Source organism: Typopeltis vanoorti, chromosome 18 (genome assembly GCF_054136105.1).
Source record: "Typopeltis vanoorti isolate ZY-2024b chromosome 18, IOZ_Tvanoo_1.0, whole genome shotgun sequence".
Lineage (NCBI taxonomy): Eukaryota > Metazoa > Arthropoda > Arachnida > Uropygi > Thelyphonidae > Typopeltis > Typopeltis vanoorti.
This window is the reverse complement of record NC_143566.1, coordinates 59,903,450-59,919,903: the sequence shown is the minus strand read 5'-3', so window position 1 is coordinate 59,919,903 and position 16,454 is coordinate 59,903,450. Positions and strand designations below refer to the sequence as shown.

Here is a 16,454-nt window from a genome sequence, read left to right as displayed (position 1 = left end):
AATACAATTTGGTCGGCTAAATCCCAAATTGCCAGCCCATCCTCGTTCGTTCAGTATCCAAGTAGATACCCAACAGGGTGCACCACGGGAAGATGAGGATTGGACATTAGGTCAGAAGCCCTGGTCGGTTCTCCGCATTCCTTTAAAGGCTATGTGGAGGTCTCCTCTCAGTTATACAGCTTTGACCCTTAAGCACCCCAAACAGTTTCCTTAGTAATTTATTACTTTCTCTCCCTTTTTCTAGAAGTTCTTTTTGATTGTTGTCTATGCCTGGTGTTTTATTGTTGAAGGCATCTTGATCTATGTTTTCTTCAGTTGCATACGTTTCTTTAAAATGATTAGCCCATATTTCTTTTGTTTCACAGCTACTTGTTGTGGTTCCATCTTTTTGCAATATTGAAACTGGGTTGGGTGAGTATGTTCTAATTATCTCTTTAACTATTTCATAAATGGTCTTAGAGTCATGTTTTTTTTTTTTTTTTGTATTCACATATTCCTGCTTTTTCGTCTAAATATGTGATTTTTGCTAATCTACATTTCTTGTCTATTTCTTTTTTTCAAATTTTTGTATAATATTCTATTTTCTTCATTATCTTCTTTGAGAGGTTAGCTCTGGATATTCTTTTTTTCTCTCATAAGTCCAAAATCTATGGTGAAAGCCAATCTTTATTTACTCATCTGGTAGCCCTGGTGTTTCATTGCTGTTTCTTTACCTTTTTTCCAAGACTGTATACCTAAAGCAAGATTATTTAATTTTTTTTAAAATGTTCTCTGATAGTTAGATCTTGTCAAGCTATCATTGAGTTTTGAGATGTCTAGCTTCTTTTGTTTTTGGTGGTTTATTCTCTTTCTTTTGAAAGTGATTTTTAGTTTGGCTGATAGTAGTTCATGGTCTGTATCCGTGTCAATCTTTTTTAATGTTTTGACATTTTGGAAGGAATGTTTCCATTTCTTATTAATGATTATATAGGCTATACAGTTTTTGATTTCATTGTTTGGTGATGTCCAGGTGTATTTGTGATGTGGCCTGTGTACTGACTGATCTTTGCATTAAAATCTCCCATAATAATAATCAGGATATCCCTTGTACTTGTTCGGCTGATTTCTTCTTGCAGCTGTTCAAGAAATTGACTCCTCTTCATGTGACTGGTCTGAGGCATAAACTTCTATTATTATTATTATATATATTCCTTTTTCTTTTGCTTTGAATCTTACTGAGATAATTCGTGATTGCCTGTGGAAAAACTAGTGGTGGTGGTGGTTGGCAGTAGATGGCGTTGGTGGATTGAGTAGTGGAGAAAGCTGTAGAGTAGGTGCGCTCCCTCGATGAGTCAATGGACTCCCTGGAGGTGTCAAATAATAACAATAATAATAATTCTAGAGGAAATTGGTCTTACATCAACTATTGAGTTTAGGAGCCATTTTTTAATGGCTAGTGCTACCTTCCTGAGTAAAATATGCTTACGTTTTTTATGTAGATTTTTCCCTTGCCTGTATATGGGTGTCTGCAACTCCTACTATCTCCCATTTAAACAGTTCAAATTCTCTCTCTATCAGTTTTAATTTGCCAGGTTTGTACAATGCTCTGATGTTGATGGTTGAAATACTATATATGCAATTTGCGCTCCATATAGCTATCTTCTCGCCTACTCCATGTGGAGTTAAGTTACAATCAAAATGGATTGATTATCTGAATATCCATTTACTACTAAGAGAGAGAGAGAGAGAGATACCTACCTCCAACCCTATCACACCTGCCAAGTTTAAGATACCTAAATTTTCTCCTACTTATATGTCATTTGATAAATCTTGTATATTTCTTGAGAAAACAAGTCCAAAAACAAAACCCAAGCTTCACATTAAAGCTAAAGTTAAAGGAAGTCATGGAAAAGAGCATATCAAAATTTCCTAGCAAGTAAGTCAACAAGAATACAAAAAACTAAGTTTCATGTAAAAGTAGCTAAACAAAAGTCAAGGGAAGACTAGTAAGAATACAGAAAAAAAATACAATGATGCTGACAATATATTCTGGAATCTGCTAAAAAAATGGAGAAGAGTGGTGTAAAATGAATTAGAGATTATAAAAGACAAAAACTGAAGATATTCTGAATGTCTGGAATAATTATGTTGAAAGATTATTAAATTAGATAAGCACTGACGAAGAATGGCAATAAAAATATTCTTGGGGAATGCAGTCAGGAGGAAATCAGTACTTGAGATAGAACACAGACCTAGGATATAATATAACATGCATGATACCATCATGCATGTTATATTATATCCTAGGTCTATTATATCATCATGCTTGTTGGAACATGCATGATATATGCATGTTCCAACAAGCATACAGTAAAGAATTTACCATTTGTATTCTGGTTTATCAATTATATGTTACAGTTGTGCAGTTATCAAAAATATCTAATGTGTGTAATTAATTGTTAACAGGTTTTTGTTGTGACTTCAAGAGAGGTGTCATCATGGGCAGCACGTCCATACGTGTCATTGCTGCTCACCTGGAACATCCAAAATCAACGGTTGGTGATGTGAACAACTAGTGCAAGAAAACACCCAGGTGGCTGCAAAAAATGACTGACAGCGATAGGAGGGTTAAAATGAGTGGCACACAAAAACTGGCTACAATCAGCACAGACCATCCATGATGAGTTCCAGAGTGCCAGTAACACCATGGCGAGCACTAATACTGTACGAAAAGAACTCCATTTACTGTGTTTTCCACGGAAGAGCAGCTGCATACAAACTGAACATCACAACAATGAACATAGTGGCTCATCTGCCCTGGTGCAAAGAGCATGTGAACCGGACAACTGACCAGTGGAAAACTGGCACTCTTGAGTGATGAATCAAGGTTCACCTGTTTCCAGTCTGATGGCAGGGTGTGGAGACAGCCTGGTGAATGCTTGTTACCACAGTGTGTTGTACCCAAAGTAAAGTTTGGTGGAGGAGTAATGGTGTGGGGTTACAACCATGGACAACCACCAGTGGTTTGGAGTGGGACCACTGGTGGTTGTCGATGGTTGCATGAAGACAGGTCAATACCTTGATATTCTGGATAATCAGGCTGCCTACACTGTGGAGTTTTTATGGAATGGACCCATGTTACTGGGTGTCAAATGACTGCCCTGCTCAAAGTCCTGACTTCAACCTCATCTAACACCTGTGGAACAAATTGGAGTGGTGATTGAGGTCCAGAGCAGCACATACTCGATTTGTTGCTGAACTCAGTGCTGCTTTGATGGAGGAATGGAGATAAATTCCACCTGATGTCTACTGCACATTGGTGGAAAGTCTCCCTTAAAGTGTGCAAGAGGTGATCAAAGCCAAAAGGTGGACATACCTGATATTAGAGTTCACCTGCTGGTATCAATTGTAGATTGCTAAAGTGTCTGGACAATTATTGGCAGATAGTGTGTATGTGTGTCTATTCCTCCTCCCCCCTCCAGAAAAGGCACATGAAGATAGTTTAATGTAAAATCTGGCATGAGACAAGGATGCAGACACTATCTTCAATAATATTCATCACCTGTATAGATCACATAATGAAAGAAAGTGGCATTATAAACCCAGTACCAAAATCTGAGATTAACTACTTAACTCAACATGTTATACTCTTAAAGAATCCTGCAAGATACTAGATTTAAGTAAATTTAAGTAATTACTATAACAAATTTGGTATGAAAATCAGCAATAAAAAGACCAACCGAAAATAGGCAAGAACACTGAAAACATCAACTGGATCCTGAATGGAGAACCTATAGAACAAGTAAAACATTTCAGCTAATTTAAGCACAATTTTTTAGTGAAAAAGGCAATTAAATATGTAAACAGACAAAATAGAACAAAGCTGATATGACAAGGCCCTACTCAACCACATATGGAATAAGAGAAATTAGTCAAAACAGCAAGTGTTCAAACCAATTTTAACTCACAGATCTAAGACAAAGTTAAAACAGTTGATCAAAAACTAGAGACCAATATGACAGTTCTGAGAAAAATTAAGGGAGTGAACAGATGGCATAAATGTAAGATTTATATGAAAAATGAAGTTATGAACTTGACACTTTGAACACCCAGGAATGGAATGGTCACTGTATACAGAATGGAAAAGGTTAGCAAAGGTGTTTCTGATTGCAAAGGAAAAATACCAAGTCTAGGTGGGAACTGACAGAAATGCTTTAAAAGAACAGAAATGACAAAATGACAATACCATAGTGAAGTTCAGACATAAGATTCCCCTCCACTTTTCTCTACAATTGTACACCCACATTCTGATTTACTACCCAGAAACTTTGTATACCATTTTTTCATGGACTGCTTCTTTAACTTCTGTGTCTGATGCAAAATATTTATTTTTTTGCATCTGCAAATCAATGTTTTCTTCATATTCTGCCAGCCAATGCCTCAGGTTTTGGCTCATGGTTTCATACTCTCACAAATAATATATCTGAATCCATTTTACACCTAAGAGTTATCCAACTAATTCAAAGCTTAACTATATATTTTACTTTTTGTGAAGTGATATTCATTTTTATCCTACTCAAATATGGGTTTCAACTCCCTTGTATAAGCTTTCCTATCTTAGATGAATCTGCAGACAATTTCTATTGACTTAGTTCAAGCGTAAACATATCCTGAGGCATATATTAACATGGTTTATAAACACTTTGAATTCTTTTCAATCAACATTGAAAAGAAAAAGTGCTATGTTTGATCTCTAGAGCACTATTTCTAGATTTACCATTAGCCCACCAACAATAATGTGCTGAAACACTGGCAACTCATAGGTGAGTGTCATAAGTTTGCCTTGATTAAAACATTTCAAGAGCTTTTTATATGATTTCTTTAAAAAAAAAAGATTTTTTCATTGATCATGCTAAGTCAATGTTTTGCTCGGATGGTATTGCCTTTCACTTGAAAAAGCCCTCAATTCTTATTTATCCGATCTAGGATAAAAGGAACCTAGCTTTTGAACTGGTGAAATTAACTAGTTTCATACACAATCAGAAAGTGTTTTGTCATCTCATAAAGTAGATGCATGACACAAATTAACAGACACATCATCCTTCCAGGAATTTAGAACCAATGGCTTGTTCCAGGCTGTCCTGACTTCTATGTCCTCCAGCTGGGTGGTATCAGAGTATCTTTTTTTTGGATACTCTCTTGAACCATCCATTTTTTTCTTCCAATATGTTTGATCCATCATTTCTTTTGGTATATGTTGTCCTTCACTTCTTGCTATGATTATTTGGTCATCTGCAAACAAAAGGGTGTTATGATCTAATTTAAATGCAAAGCATCAATAATAATTAATCCATCATGCATTTAGCATTATATCTTTGATTTTTCTCAAAATATTTCCTCCATTAGCATGGGATTTATTTATTTTTTTTTCCCATTTATTTCTTTAAGTGTCAGTTTTCCTTTCTATTAGCTCATGATATCTATTACTGCACTTTTCTAATGAATTATAGGCACAATCAAGCAGCAGCATAAAAAACTTTTTCCCATCAAGGTTTGCAAATCATTCTATCTGGATAAAACATCATACTTAGAAAGATCTGTTTTTCAATCATTGTCTCTTAGAAATGTAACTTTTTTTTTTTTTTTTAGTTCTGTTAGTTTTATTCCTTTCATAATTGGTGGTGCTTAATTTCAGCTGCAATTCAGCTTTCAGTTGGGATTTGTTCCAACTTTTTTTTTTTTTTTTGAGAATTACTCACAACAGGCTGTAAATCTGTCTATAAATCTGTCATGGATGGGATAAATAATGTTAATAGTATAGGTTAAGAATTAGATAATCAAGTAGTATCTGCTCTAGAGACCAAACAATTTTTAAATCCGCTTCAGGCTTCCAACAAGAATAATAATAATAGTCTTGTATCTGTATGAAATCATGCACCATAAATTTGTCACAAGACCACTATTTCACTTATTATAGGCTTGATACCATGTTTACTCTCTAAAGAAGGGTTCCCAGACTGTAACTTAGTCAACCCCAGAGTACTAATATGCTATTTGTGTTTCAATATTTTTGTATGGGATGATTTAAAAGAAGGCAGAAGGATGAAATACTGATAGGATGCAGAGCAAGAAGGCGAGATTTGTATGCTGGATTGCAATTGCAAACCTATTCAAGTTTTTCATAGTCTAGTGGTTTCCAAACCATGTAGTAATACCAAAGATTCAAGTTATAGGTAACAAAAACCTTGTGAAACTTTACTTCATTCTCCTAACTTAAACAGATCAGACGGCTTATGTCTATCCCCTTTATGGGAGATAGTACTTTATAAATCAGTTAATCTTTCCTAACCTTTTATTGTATACATTTTTTTTTGTTAGGAAATTTATTGACCTTTTTAATTATCTTACACCAGCTACTTAGGTGGCGCTTTTGGAAATTGTCAGTTATTGTTTAATATCTTGAGCTTAAAATGTACTGAAGATGCCTGTGACACACAGGTGAAATTGTGCTATTAAATAATCTTTGTACGCGAGTTTTCCATTATTAATTTTGTATCGATATGTCTACTCACGGTATACCTCTTTTAAAACTTATAGTTTCAAATGGTAGAAAATGTTAAAAAGAAAGAGTAGATATAATGCTAGTTAAAGACAGTTGAGAGTATTAAAAAAAACACTTACTCATAATCATCTCCATCCACTATATCTGAGTAATGGCTCTGCATGAACATAGCTTCTTCTGCAGTTAATGGCCTACCATCAGGGCCATATAAAACAGCTTCATTCTATATAATTAAAAAAAAATATATATATATAAAGTTATTCTAAATAAATATTTCTGATTATGATGTATGGAAGTTCAACGTATAATGAGCCTAAACACCAGGATTTCTGATTATGACTTTTCCGACTCAGTGAAAAATACTGAGGTAGTCAGGAATAAGACATGAATTGAAGCTTTTTTAAAAAAATGAGCAATGATTGCTGTACTTGTGAGCCTATTCTTAAAAGACATTAAATTGGGATTTGGTTCAACTTTTAAAAAGGAATGATCCAACCAGAAAGTATGATCAAAGAGCTCTAATGTTCTATTTTATTTCCATCAAATAAATTGATATTAAAATAATTATGACAATCTCACCTATTAATATAATTATGAAATCTACATAACTAAAGAAAAAACTTACCTAAAGACTTGCACAAATATTCATGCAAAAGTTTAGATAACCATTTAGCCATTTGCGTTAAGGGGGAAAGCCTTTCTCTTACTGTGACTAAACTAAACCTTACAATTTCAAAAGTGAGTCACCAGATGAAAAACGATGGCAAGGCTTACATTACCTTATCTTCCTCAAAATAATGTTCTCAGCAATAAACAGAACTCTTGATAAGAGGAAATGCTGTATCCAAATTATAAAAATCTGGAATGATCCAACTCCCAGTTCATTGTTATACACAATGTCATTTAAAGTTACAAATATAAACAAAGATTCATAAACTTGAATAAAAGTGGTGCTTCAAGAAAAACAAACTGCCAGGTTGGCAAGTGGCTCAACATACCTGCTCTTCAACCAACAGGCTGTGGGTTTGAATCCTGCCATAGGCATGGATATTTGAAATTATCTTGAGGTGGGAGATGAGAGACCACTAAACACTTATTGGAGGCCTGAAGATGGTTTTGAAAAAGTTCAAGGTTTTATTTGGTCTCTAGGGTAGGATTTTGAGATTATGTTAAAAAAAATCCTTAGCTCATCCATGGTATTGAAGTACTACAGCAGTGGTCAGCAACCTTTTTAATATGAACGGCGCAATACTGCAGGCGCCATGACGCTCACGGGCGTTACGTTGCCGACTCCTCCTGATTTAAATAATTAAACTTAAAATTACAATTGGCATGAATGGTTTTGAAATGTCTTTCTATATTACTTCTTAAGAAATAGCCACACTATTATTGCATAATAAACAAATACATTTGCCATTATGATTGATAAAGCAAGGTGCTCGCATCTGATCTGACAGATACATGCTAATTATTAACACGAATATTCTTTTTTTATTCATTTTTTATTTTTAATGGTATTTTATATTCATATGTGACAAAAATATGTTGTAAAAGGGAGGTAAATAAAATAATGTTAAAATTTGAAATCTAATTTTTCTTAAAAACAACTAATCATAGAATTTCTAAGCCTTAAACCACTAATGTAACATTCCTCATATTAATGTTGCTTTTTTTTTTTTTTGGTCTAACTTGCAAAATTGATTACACTAAATTAATTCACTTAAATCTGTGTAGCTACAAAAAAAAAAAAAAAATTGACCGAGTTCAAGTGACTGAAAGGTATAGACAGACACTAAACAAATATACCGCTGCAACTTGCCGACATCAGCATCAGTTCACCCATATGACACAGGACAAAAGTAACTAATTAGAGTGTATTAACCATAATGAAGCTTAACAATATAACTAACACCAAGAGAAAAAAATACATTTATGAAACTCACTAATATTTTGCTGGTTTTCTACCCAGCATCAAAGCACAATGAAACTGTGATAGACACACAGCACTAAATGAAGGAATTGTAGAAACAATTTGAATTGTAACTGACACCTAATGTCCTTACGTGGCACCCTCTATGGGTCAGATAACTACAAATTTAATTCAGAGAAGTCAAGCTATTAGGTCTTAAAATGATAGTCTCCCAGATTTTTGGTAAATTAATGCAACTATGCTTGTTAAGTTTGGGAGAGAGTGCTTCAGAGCTGATGCTGATTCTGAGAATAGCCTCTCAGACCTTTAAGGACTTCTATGTGATAAAGATGTTTTTCTTCATCTGATCCTATTCGAAGGAGTGTCCAGAGCATGGTTTGCCAATCATTGCTTGCCATACAGATGATCTTGGATGTAATTTTTATGTTCTTCAAGGCATATGCTAACTGATCTACCAGTCTGTCCGAAGTAGACTAACTTACAGACACAGGGAACTTTACACACTCCCGGTTGTTCACGAGGATGTAGTCGATATCTTTAGGAGAGTGTATATAAAAGTAAATAGCTAAATGAAAGGTTTGAAAGTGGTATAGAGATCATATATGCAAAGAACTTTGGCTATTTTTTCTGATGTATCCTTAACATATGGGATGGTGCATGTAATATTTTATCTATTTTACATGGGCTGTAGCCACTGGCTAAGAAGGTGTTGCAAAGGTCCCTAAGCTCAGTTTCAAGGGCTGTGTCATATGAACAAATAACCCTGGCTCTGTGAGTAAGAGTTTTGAGGATGCCATACTGTTGGGAAGGGTGGCAGTATTATTGTTTATGTAAATACTTACCAGTATGTGTGTATGGGTTTTCTGTAGATGGAAAACAATAATGAGCCATTAGGAAGTTATGTCACTAGTGTATGTAAAAAGGAAAGACTATTGTTATTTTCTTTTAGGATGTTGGCTGTTAAGATGCACTAAAATATATCTAATGTGTCTGGAACACGAGGCCAAACAGCAAACACATCAACATAGAGCAGCCAACATGTTGGCTTTTATGTGGCTGTGTTAAGAGCTTAGTTTTCAAAATGCTTCACATAGAAGTTTGCTTGGTGGTGGTGGGGGGACTTCAGTAGTCCCATCTAGCTTGTATGTTTTTCCTTTCCACAGGAAATAATCTGTATGTATGTATGCATGCATGTATGGTGAATCCAAATAATTCAATTATGTCAGGGGAAAAGATGCAGATTGATAAGGTCAAGAGTCTCTGTCAAAGATACATTAGTGAAAAGTGAGGTGATATTAAAACTGACCATTATGTAAGAATATATCAGAGTTAAATTTTCTAGTAATGTTTTAAAGTATAAAGAATTTTTAATAGATGAAGGAGAGTTGCCTGTAAGGAAGGAAAGTGATTTGGATGAATGTTTAGCCAGTTTGTAGGTGGGGAAGTCTATGCCATCTACTATTGGACAAAGGGGGATATTGGGTTTGTGAATTTTAGAGATCCCATATATCCAAAGTTGGTTGGACATAAGTTTAAGTTTTTTGGTAATTTCTTTAGGCCAGGATGTAATTTTTTTTTTTTAACTTTTTTTTTGAGATTATGTAGGATCCCAATCTATGATCTGAAAGTGGAGGAGTCTTTGAGAAGTTGATTCATTTTCTGTTGTATGCTGCTTGGGTCATAATGACAGTGGTATTACCCTTATCAGCTTTAGTTACAATAACTTGTTTATTCTTACATAGCTTTTCAAAGTACTGATGTTTCTTTTGATGGAATGTTATCCTTGGAAGGCATGGATTTACTTAGAATACTAACCACATCCAACTGAATGTTGTAAGTGTGCAAGTTCACAGATATATTTTCTATGCTGGTTGTAATTTTAAAAAATGTCACTTTTTTTTGGGTGTGATAGCAAAATTATGCCCACGACTAAGTTCACTGATTGCACCCTCTGAAAGTGTCTGTGATGATAGATTTACAACCATGCAATAAGTCAGGAGAAGCTCTGCTGTTGAAGAGCTGCAAAATTTTTTCAGATGACAATTCTTAACTTTTTCAAATTCTTTACTAACAGCATTTTCTGAGATGGAGATTAGAATAGACCACAGTTCTAGAGTGAGTATTTCTGAAAGCTCTTCGTGTAATGTAGGGATGGCAGTGCTGCTTTTTGTCAACTGGATGCGAGTGTCACTGATCTGTTCATGAATTATCGCTATGCTTGCCTGCATATAAATACCCTTAGATTTTGTGGAATTAAACTTCTGTCTGAATCTTAGACAGTTTGGAATGGTATTTGTGTCCTGACATCTCTTAAGGAAGGTCAGTCAAGAGTGTATTAAGTTGAAATGGGTTAGAGTAATATTGGAGTAGAGATATTGGATAAGTTACTAAATAAAATAAGTGACAAACATGATTTATCACATAATTTGTTTTTATAGAATGTTCAAAATTGACTGTAAATTAGAAATTCTGAAAGAAAAATTATGTACACACATGCACAGCTTGAAGGAAACATCACTGACAAATTATAAAATTTACAATTAATCATTTTTGATTGTTAGAAGAAATTAAAAAATATTTATGTACTTACTGGCATAATGACTGTCCTCTAAAAGAATGAACATAAGCTAGATGAAAATTCGAAAATGGGGAAATCCATGTTAATAATGGACAACACAAGCTATCATAATGTGTCAAGCATTGTGTTGTTCTGTGTATTATTTCACTGTTGAAATAATGAGTTAGATTACTTCAGGTGAGAGCTTAGACACATGCACTTAGGTGAGAGATTGTTATTACAGAAAAGGATAACATGGACCATGAAAATAGTGATACTTTTTTGTCAGACAAGAAAGCAATGAGGCAAGGAATTTGGTTGAATCATCTCAGGCTGCTTATTTGAACTAGTCAAGTTTTAAGAGTTATTTGAATACACATCAGTCTTGTAGATGATTATCGCACATGTCAACTAGTACCAAAAACATCAGGAATAAAGACTAATTCTTAGCAGTGGTAACTGAGGCCAAAGATTATCATCGTTAGTGAGACCTTGATGACAAAAGAGGTTATCCTCAAGAATAAAATGCAATAGTGTTTTCAGAAAGTACAGACAGGAGAGAAAGGATGGGGAAGTATTGTTCAATATTATAGATTAAATCCAATAAGAGTACAGATCCTGAATGATGGTTTGAAAGTAGTATGAAGTTGGAATTAACAGACTAAGATAAATAGTTGGATGCCACTACAGACCAGCCTCTTTTGAAGAGGACCAAGCTCTACAGTTAAATCTTAAGGATTTAACTATCATTATGAGTAATTTCAATTAATGGAATACTAATTGCCAGACAAGGGAAAGAATTTTCTCATGAGAATGATATGGTTCCCCCCCCCTTTTAAAAGATAATATGCATCGGTACAGCGTACTGACACACACACACAGATGATCTACATTTAGAAATGTGTAACATTGTCATTTTTTTTTTTAAATGTTTACCTAGTATTCAAATAAGCTGAGTTATTTAACAAAATGTGCAATTTTCATATTTTAACTGTCAAGATATCTGCAATATAAAATATCAGGGGATGAAGGGATAAGAGTGTTTCATAGATCGATTGCAAGGATATGGGAGACAGCAGCATGGCCTAGAGACTGGAAGAAGTCTGTTTTCATACCACTACAAAATGCAATAGTGTTTTCAGAAAGTACAGACAGGAGAGAAAGGAAGTATTGTTCAATATTATAGATTAAATCCAATAAGAGTACAGATCCTGAATGATGGTTTGAAAGTAGTATGAAGTTGGAATTAACAGACTAAGATAAATAGTTGGATGCCACTACAGACCAGCCTCTTTTGAAGAGGACCAAGCTCTACAGTTAAATCTTAAGGATTTAACTATCATTATGAGTAATTTCAATTAATGGAATACTAATTGCTAGACAAGGGAAAGAGAATTTTCTCATGAGAATGATATGGTTCCCCCCCCCTTTTAAAAGATAATATACATCGGTACAGCGTACTGACACACACACACACACAGATGATCTACATTCAGAAATGTGTAACATTGTCATTTTTTTTTTTTAATGTTTACCTAGTATTCAAATAAGCTGAGTTATTTAACAAAATGTGCAATTTTCATATTTTAACTGTCAAGATATCTGCTATATAAAATATCAGGGGATGAAGGGATAAGAGTGTTTCATAGATCGATTGCAAGGATATGGGAGACAGCAGCATGGCCTAGAGACTGGAAGAAGTCTGTTTTCATACCACTACATAAGAAAGGTGATATGAAGGCATGCAAGAATTATAGAACTATTAATTTAATATCTCATGCAAGCAAAATTTTATTGAAGATCATGCTAAATAGGATTGAGGCCAAAGTTGAAGCAGATGCCTGAGGAACAAGCAGGTTTTAGGAAAGGTAAGGGCACCAGAGATCAGATCCTTTGCCTTACAGATCATAGAAAAATATAAAGAATTCAGACTCCCTCTGGTAATGTGTTCCTTAGACTACTTTAAAGCTTTTGACTGTGTTGAGCATGTGAAACTGTGGGAAGTAATGAAAAGAATGGGCTTTCCTCAACACACTATCAGGTTGATAGCCAACCTGTACAGGGAGCAAGAAGTCACAGTAAGAACAGGTGTTGGATTGACTGATTGTCTTCAAGTTGGAAAATTAGTTAGGCAAGGATGTTTACTTTCTCCTCACTTGTTTAGTATATATGCAGGGGACATCATGCGTGACGCATTGGATGAGCTCAGGACAGGAATTAGAATAGGAGGTAGATTGATCAGTAATCTGAGGTATGCTGATGATACAGTACTCCTTTGTAATGACATGGAAGAAATAGGACTAATTCTTGACAAAGTTAACAAGATCAGTAATAACAGAGGACTTCATCTCAATCCTAGCAAGACAAAGATTATGGTTCTCAAAGAAAATGCAAACAGAGAAGCTCTCGAGAAACAAGTGTATCTTAATGGAGAAAGAATTGGGGAAGTCAGCAAGTTTGAGTACCTGGGATCCATTATTAATGTGAAGAATTGCTGTTCAGAAGACAACAGAAAAGGGTTAGGAATGGCTAAAACAACAGTCTGAGACCTGTCTAAAATCTGGAAGGATGGATCTATCTCCATGGGAACAAAGTTGAGGATTTTGGATTCAGTTGTTTTTCCAACAGCGACTTATGGATGTGAGACTTGGAACCTAAAGAAGTCAGATAAGAAACGGATATCTGCTTTTGAGATGTGGTATTACAGAAGGCTGTTGAGGATATCATATACTGAAAGGCATACAAATGAATGAGTGTTAGGAAAAGATCAATAGAACTTTAAGGCTCCTTAAGGATATCGACAGAAGAATGTTAAAATATTTTGGACACAAAGAAAGGATGGAAGGGGAACTTCTCAGAACAGTAATAGAAGGTATAGTTCCTGGAAAAAGAGGAAGGGGTAGACCATCAATGAGATGGATGGATGGATGGTGTGTGTGTTTACTGATCTTTAGAGAGTTGAGGCCGCCAGAAAAGCAAACAGGACTACATGGCGAGGCCTGGTGTGGTACATCACTGAGCATTGGAATGACTATATGGCATCTGTAGATGACCAGTGAACATAGAGAATAATTTTTGTGAATTTTAAATTACTTTCATGTTTATGAATTAATATATTCATGTCAGGGGACACATTTTCACAAGCTTACTAAATAACTTAAGGAAATTACAACATACAATAGAATATACATTAAATTAAACTTTAATATATTTCCAATATTTCGGCAATGTCACGTTGCCATCTTCAAAGGAACTTACAATAAAGACACGTGCATGCAGGCACTAAACACAGTAAATGAGAAACGAAGCGAGGAAGCTATGGTTTTCCTAAAAGTCCTGATGGTGCCCACTAGAGGGCTATGTAGGTATTCTTAGCCGTTATGCTGAAGGTCTCCTGATGCAAGCCTCCCAAATTTGGGGCAGTCTCATGCAATCAAATTTGTTGAGGTTTGGCATGTTTCTTAGGGCTGAGGTTGATTCCATGAATAGTCTTTCAAATTTGAACTTGCTAAGGTGTATTACTGTGGCTTTCTTCCACGTATTCTGTGGCATATATCCATAGCATGGTCTGCAAGACCAGAGCACTGTACTGGTGAAACCAGATGTAGTCCTTGTGTTCTGAAATTCTGATAATCGCTATCCTGCTTGTTTGGGCCAAAGTAGGACAACTTACAGCTACAATGGACCTGGTATACACCAGGTAGGTCTAGGGGGAGTGTTGGTGTTTAGTGGAGCGGATAAGGGATGCCAATTTTCTATATGGTCTGTAACAAGAGGTCAAGTCATGTTTTTTTTTCGATTTTGGTAATTTTTTCTGAGGTGCCTTGGATGTAGGGAATGGTGAGGGATTTAGAGTAATCCTTGTTGTGAGGAGGATGGGGGATTGTGGTTTACTGGTTTCAATATCTTTTGGATTTTTTTGGGGGGGGGGGAAGGGGTAGTCATTGGCTGAGAAACTGTTGAGGATGTGATTTAGTTCAGCCCTGTTGTATAGTGTCTTAACAACGCGATATTGTTGCGAGGGGGGGGGATGGTGGGATTGTTGGTGAATGTATCTACCTGTATGGGTGGGTTTTCTATAAACTGAGAAAACCAAGGTTCCATCAGGCTGACTAGTGTATCTAGGAAAGGGAGGCCGTTGTTTTCCTCTTTTTTCAGGGTGAACTTGATTCTGGGGTGTTGGTTGTTTAAGTGTGTTAAGAAGGAGTATATCAGAGACATGTGGCCAAATAGCGAACATCATCATCAACGTAGCGAAGCCATGTTTGGTTTTTGTGGGGCAGAGTTTAAGGCTTTCTCTTCAAAGGTCTCTATAAAGAAATTGGCCAAGGGTGAGGAGAGTGGTGAACCCATGCCTGTCCCCTCTATTTGTATGTAGAATTTTCCCTGCCAAACGAAATAGCCAGAGTTCATTGTGAACTGAAATAGGGCTGAAATATTCAGGAGGAAATTTAGCTTGGATTAGCTCTAAGGTCCTTGAGTGGGACATTTGTGAATAAGGAGGAGACGTCAAAACTGACCATTATGTCAGTATGTTGGAGTGTAAGGTTTTCTATGCTGGGCTGAGTTTTTTTTTTTTTTTTTTTTTTTATATGTGTGGTGTGTTGCCAGTATAGTGTGCGAGCACTTTGGCCAAATGAGCTAATTTGGCTGTGGAGGAATCAATGGCATACACTATGGGACGTAATGGCACATTTTCTTTATGTATTTTTGGGAGTCCACATACATATACATCGGTGGGATATAGAGTTATATGATTTTAATTTGTTAGTAACTTGTACAGGCCAAGAAGTGACATTCTTAAAGAGCCTGTGGAGTTTTCTAATTTGTGAGTTGGTAGGATTGTATTCAATGGGGAGGTAAGTAGTCCGATCTAATAATAGAGCTTACCTGTGCAGTCCGTTTGGTTGAGTACTATGGTGGCATTTCCTTTATCTGCTTACTATTTCTTTGTTTTCCTCATTTCCTGCAGTGCTTTATATTCCTTATTGGATATGTTGGTTTTTGGTGGTCTTGCTTTGGAGAGAACACAAGCTACATCCAGTCTCATATTGTTGGCTGTGTGGTTTGGAAGGTGGCGGATCCTGCGTTCAATTTGGATCCTAATATCCTCGGCCAGTATTTTTCTGGGAGCAATGGTGAAGTTGTGGCCACTTGAAAGCGTGTTGAGTGCTTCAGAGTAACTGAAGAAAGGTTGACTAGTGTTGGTTGAAAATTTTGGTTCAGAGGTCGAGTTCTTTTTTTTTAATTTCTCAAATTTCTCGATATGTCGACTCCGTATTTTCTCGAATTCTTTATCCGCAGCAGTGCACAAAAAAAGTCATAAAATTGACCAAAGCTCGTGATTTAACGTGCTGGAAAGCTCTCCTTCAAGTGCCTGAATAGCTGCGTTAGTGTCAGCCAGGAGAATGCGCTACATCAGGAGA

The 16,454-nt window shown here is 35.7% G+C and overlaps 1 protein-coding gene across 1 annotated transcript in view; it reads right to left on the bottom strand.

Annotated features, from left to right (window-relative positions):
- The window catches only part of LOC150096707 (polyadenylate-binding protein-interacting protein 1-like), a 199,580-nt gene that overhangs the window by 14,164 nt on the left and 168,962 nt on the right, over positions 1-16,454 (bottom strand). Inside the window, exon 9 of the mRNA XM_090408127.1 lies at positions 6,661-6,764. Within this exon, the coding sequence (XP_090264253.1) occupies positions 6,661-6,764 (104 nt within the window). The remainder of the gene's footprint in view (positions 1-6,660; positions 6,765-16,454) is intronic.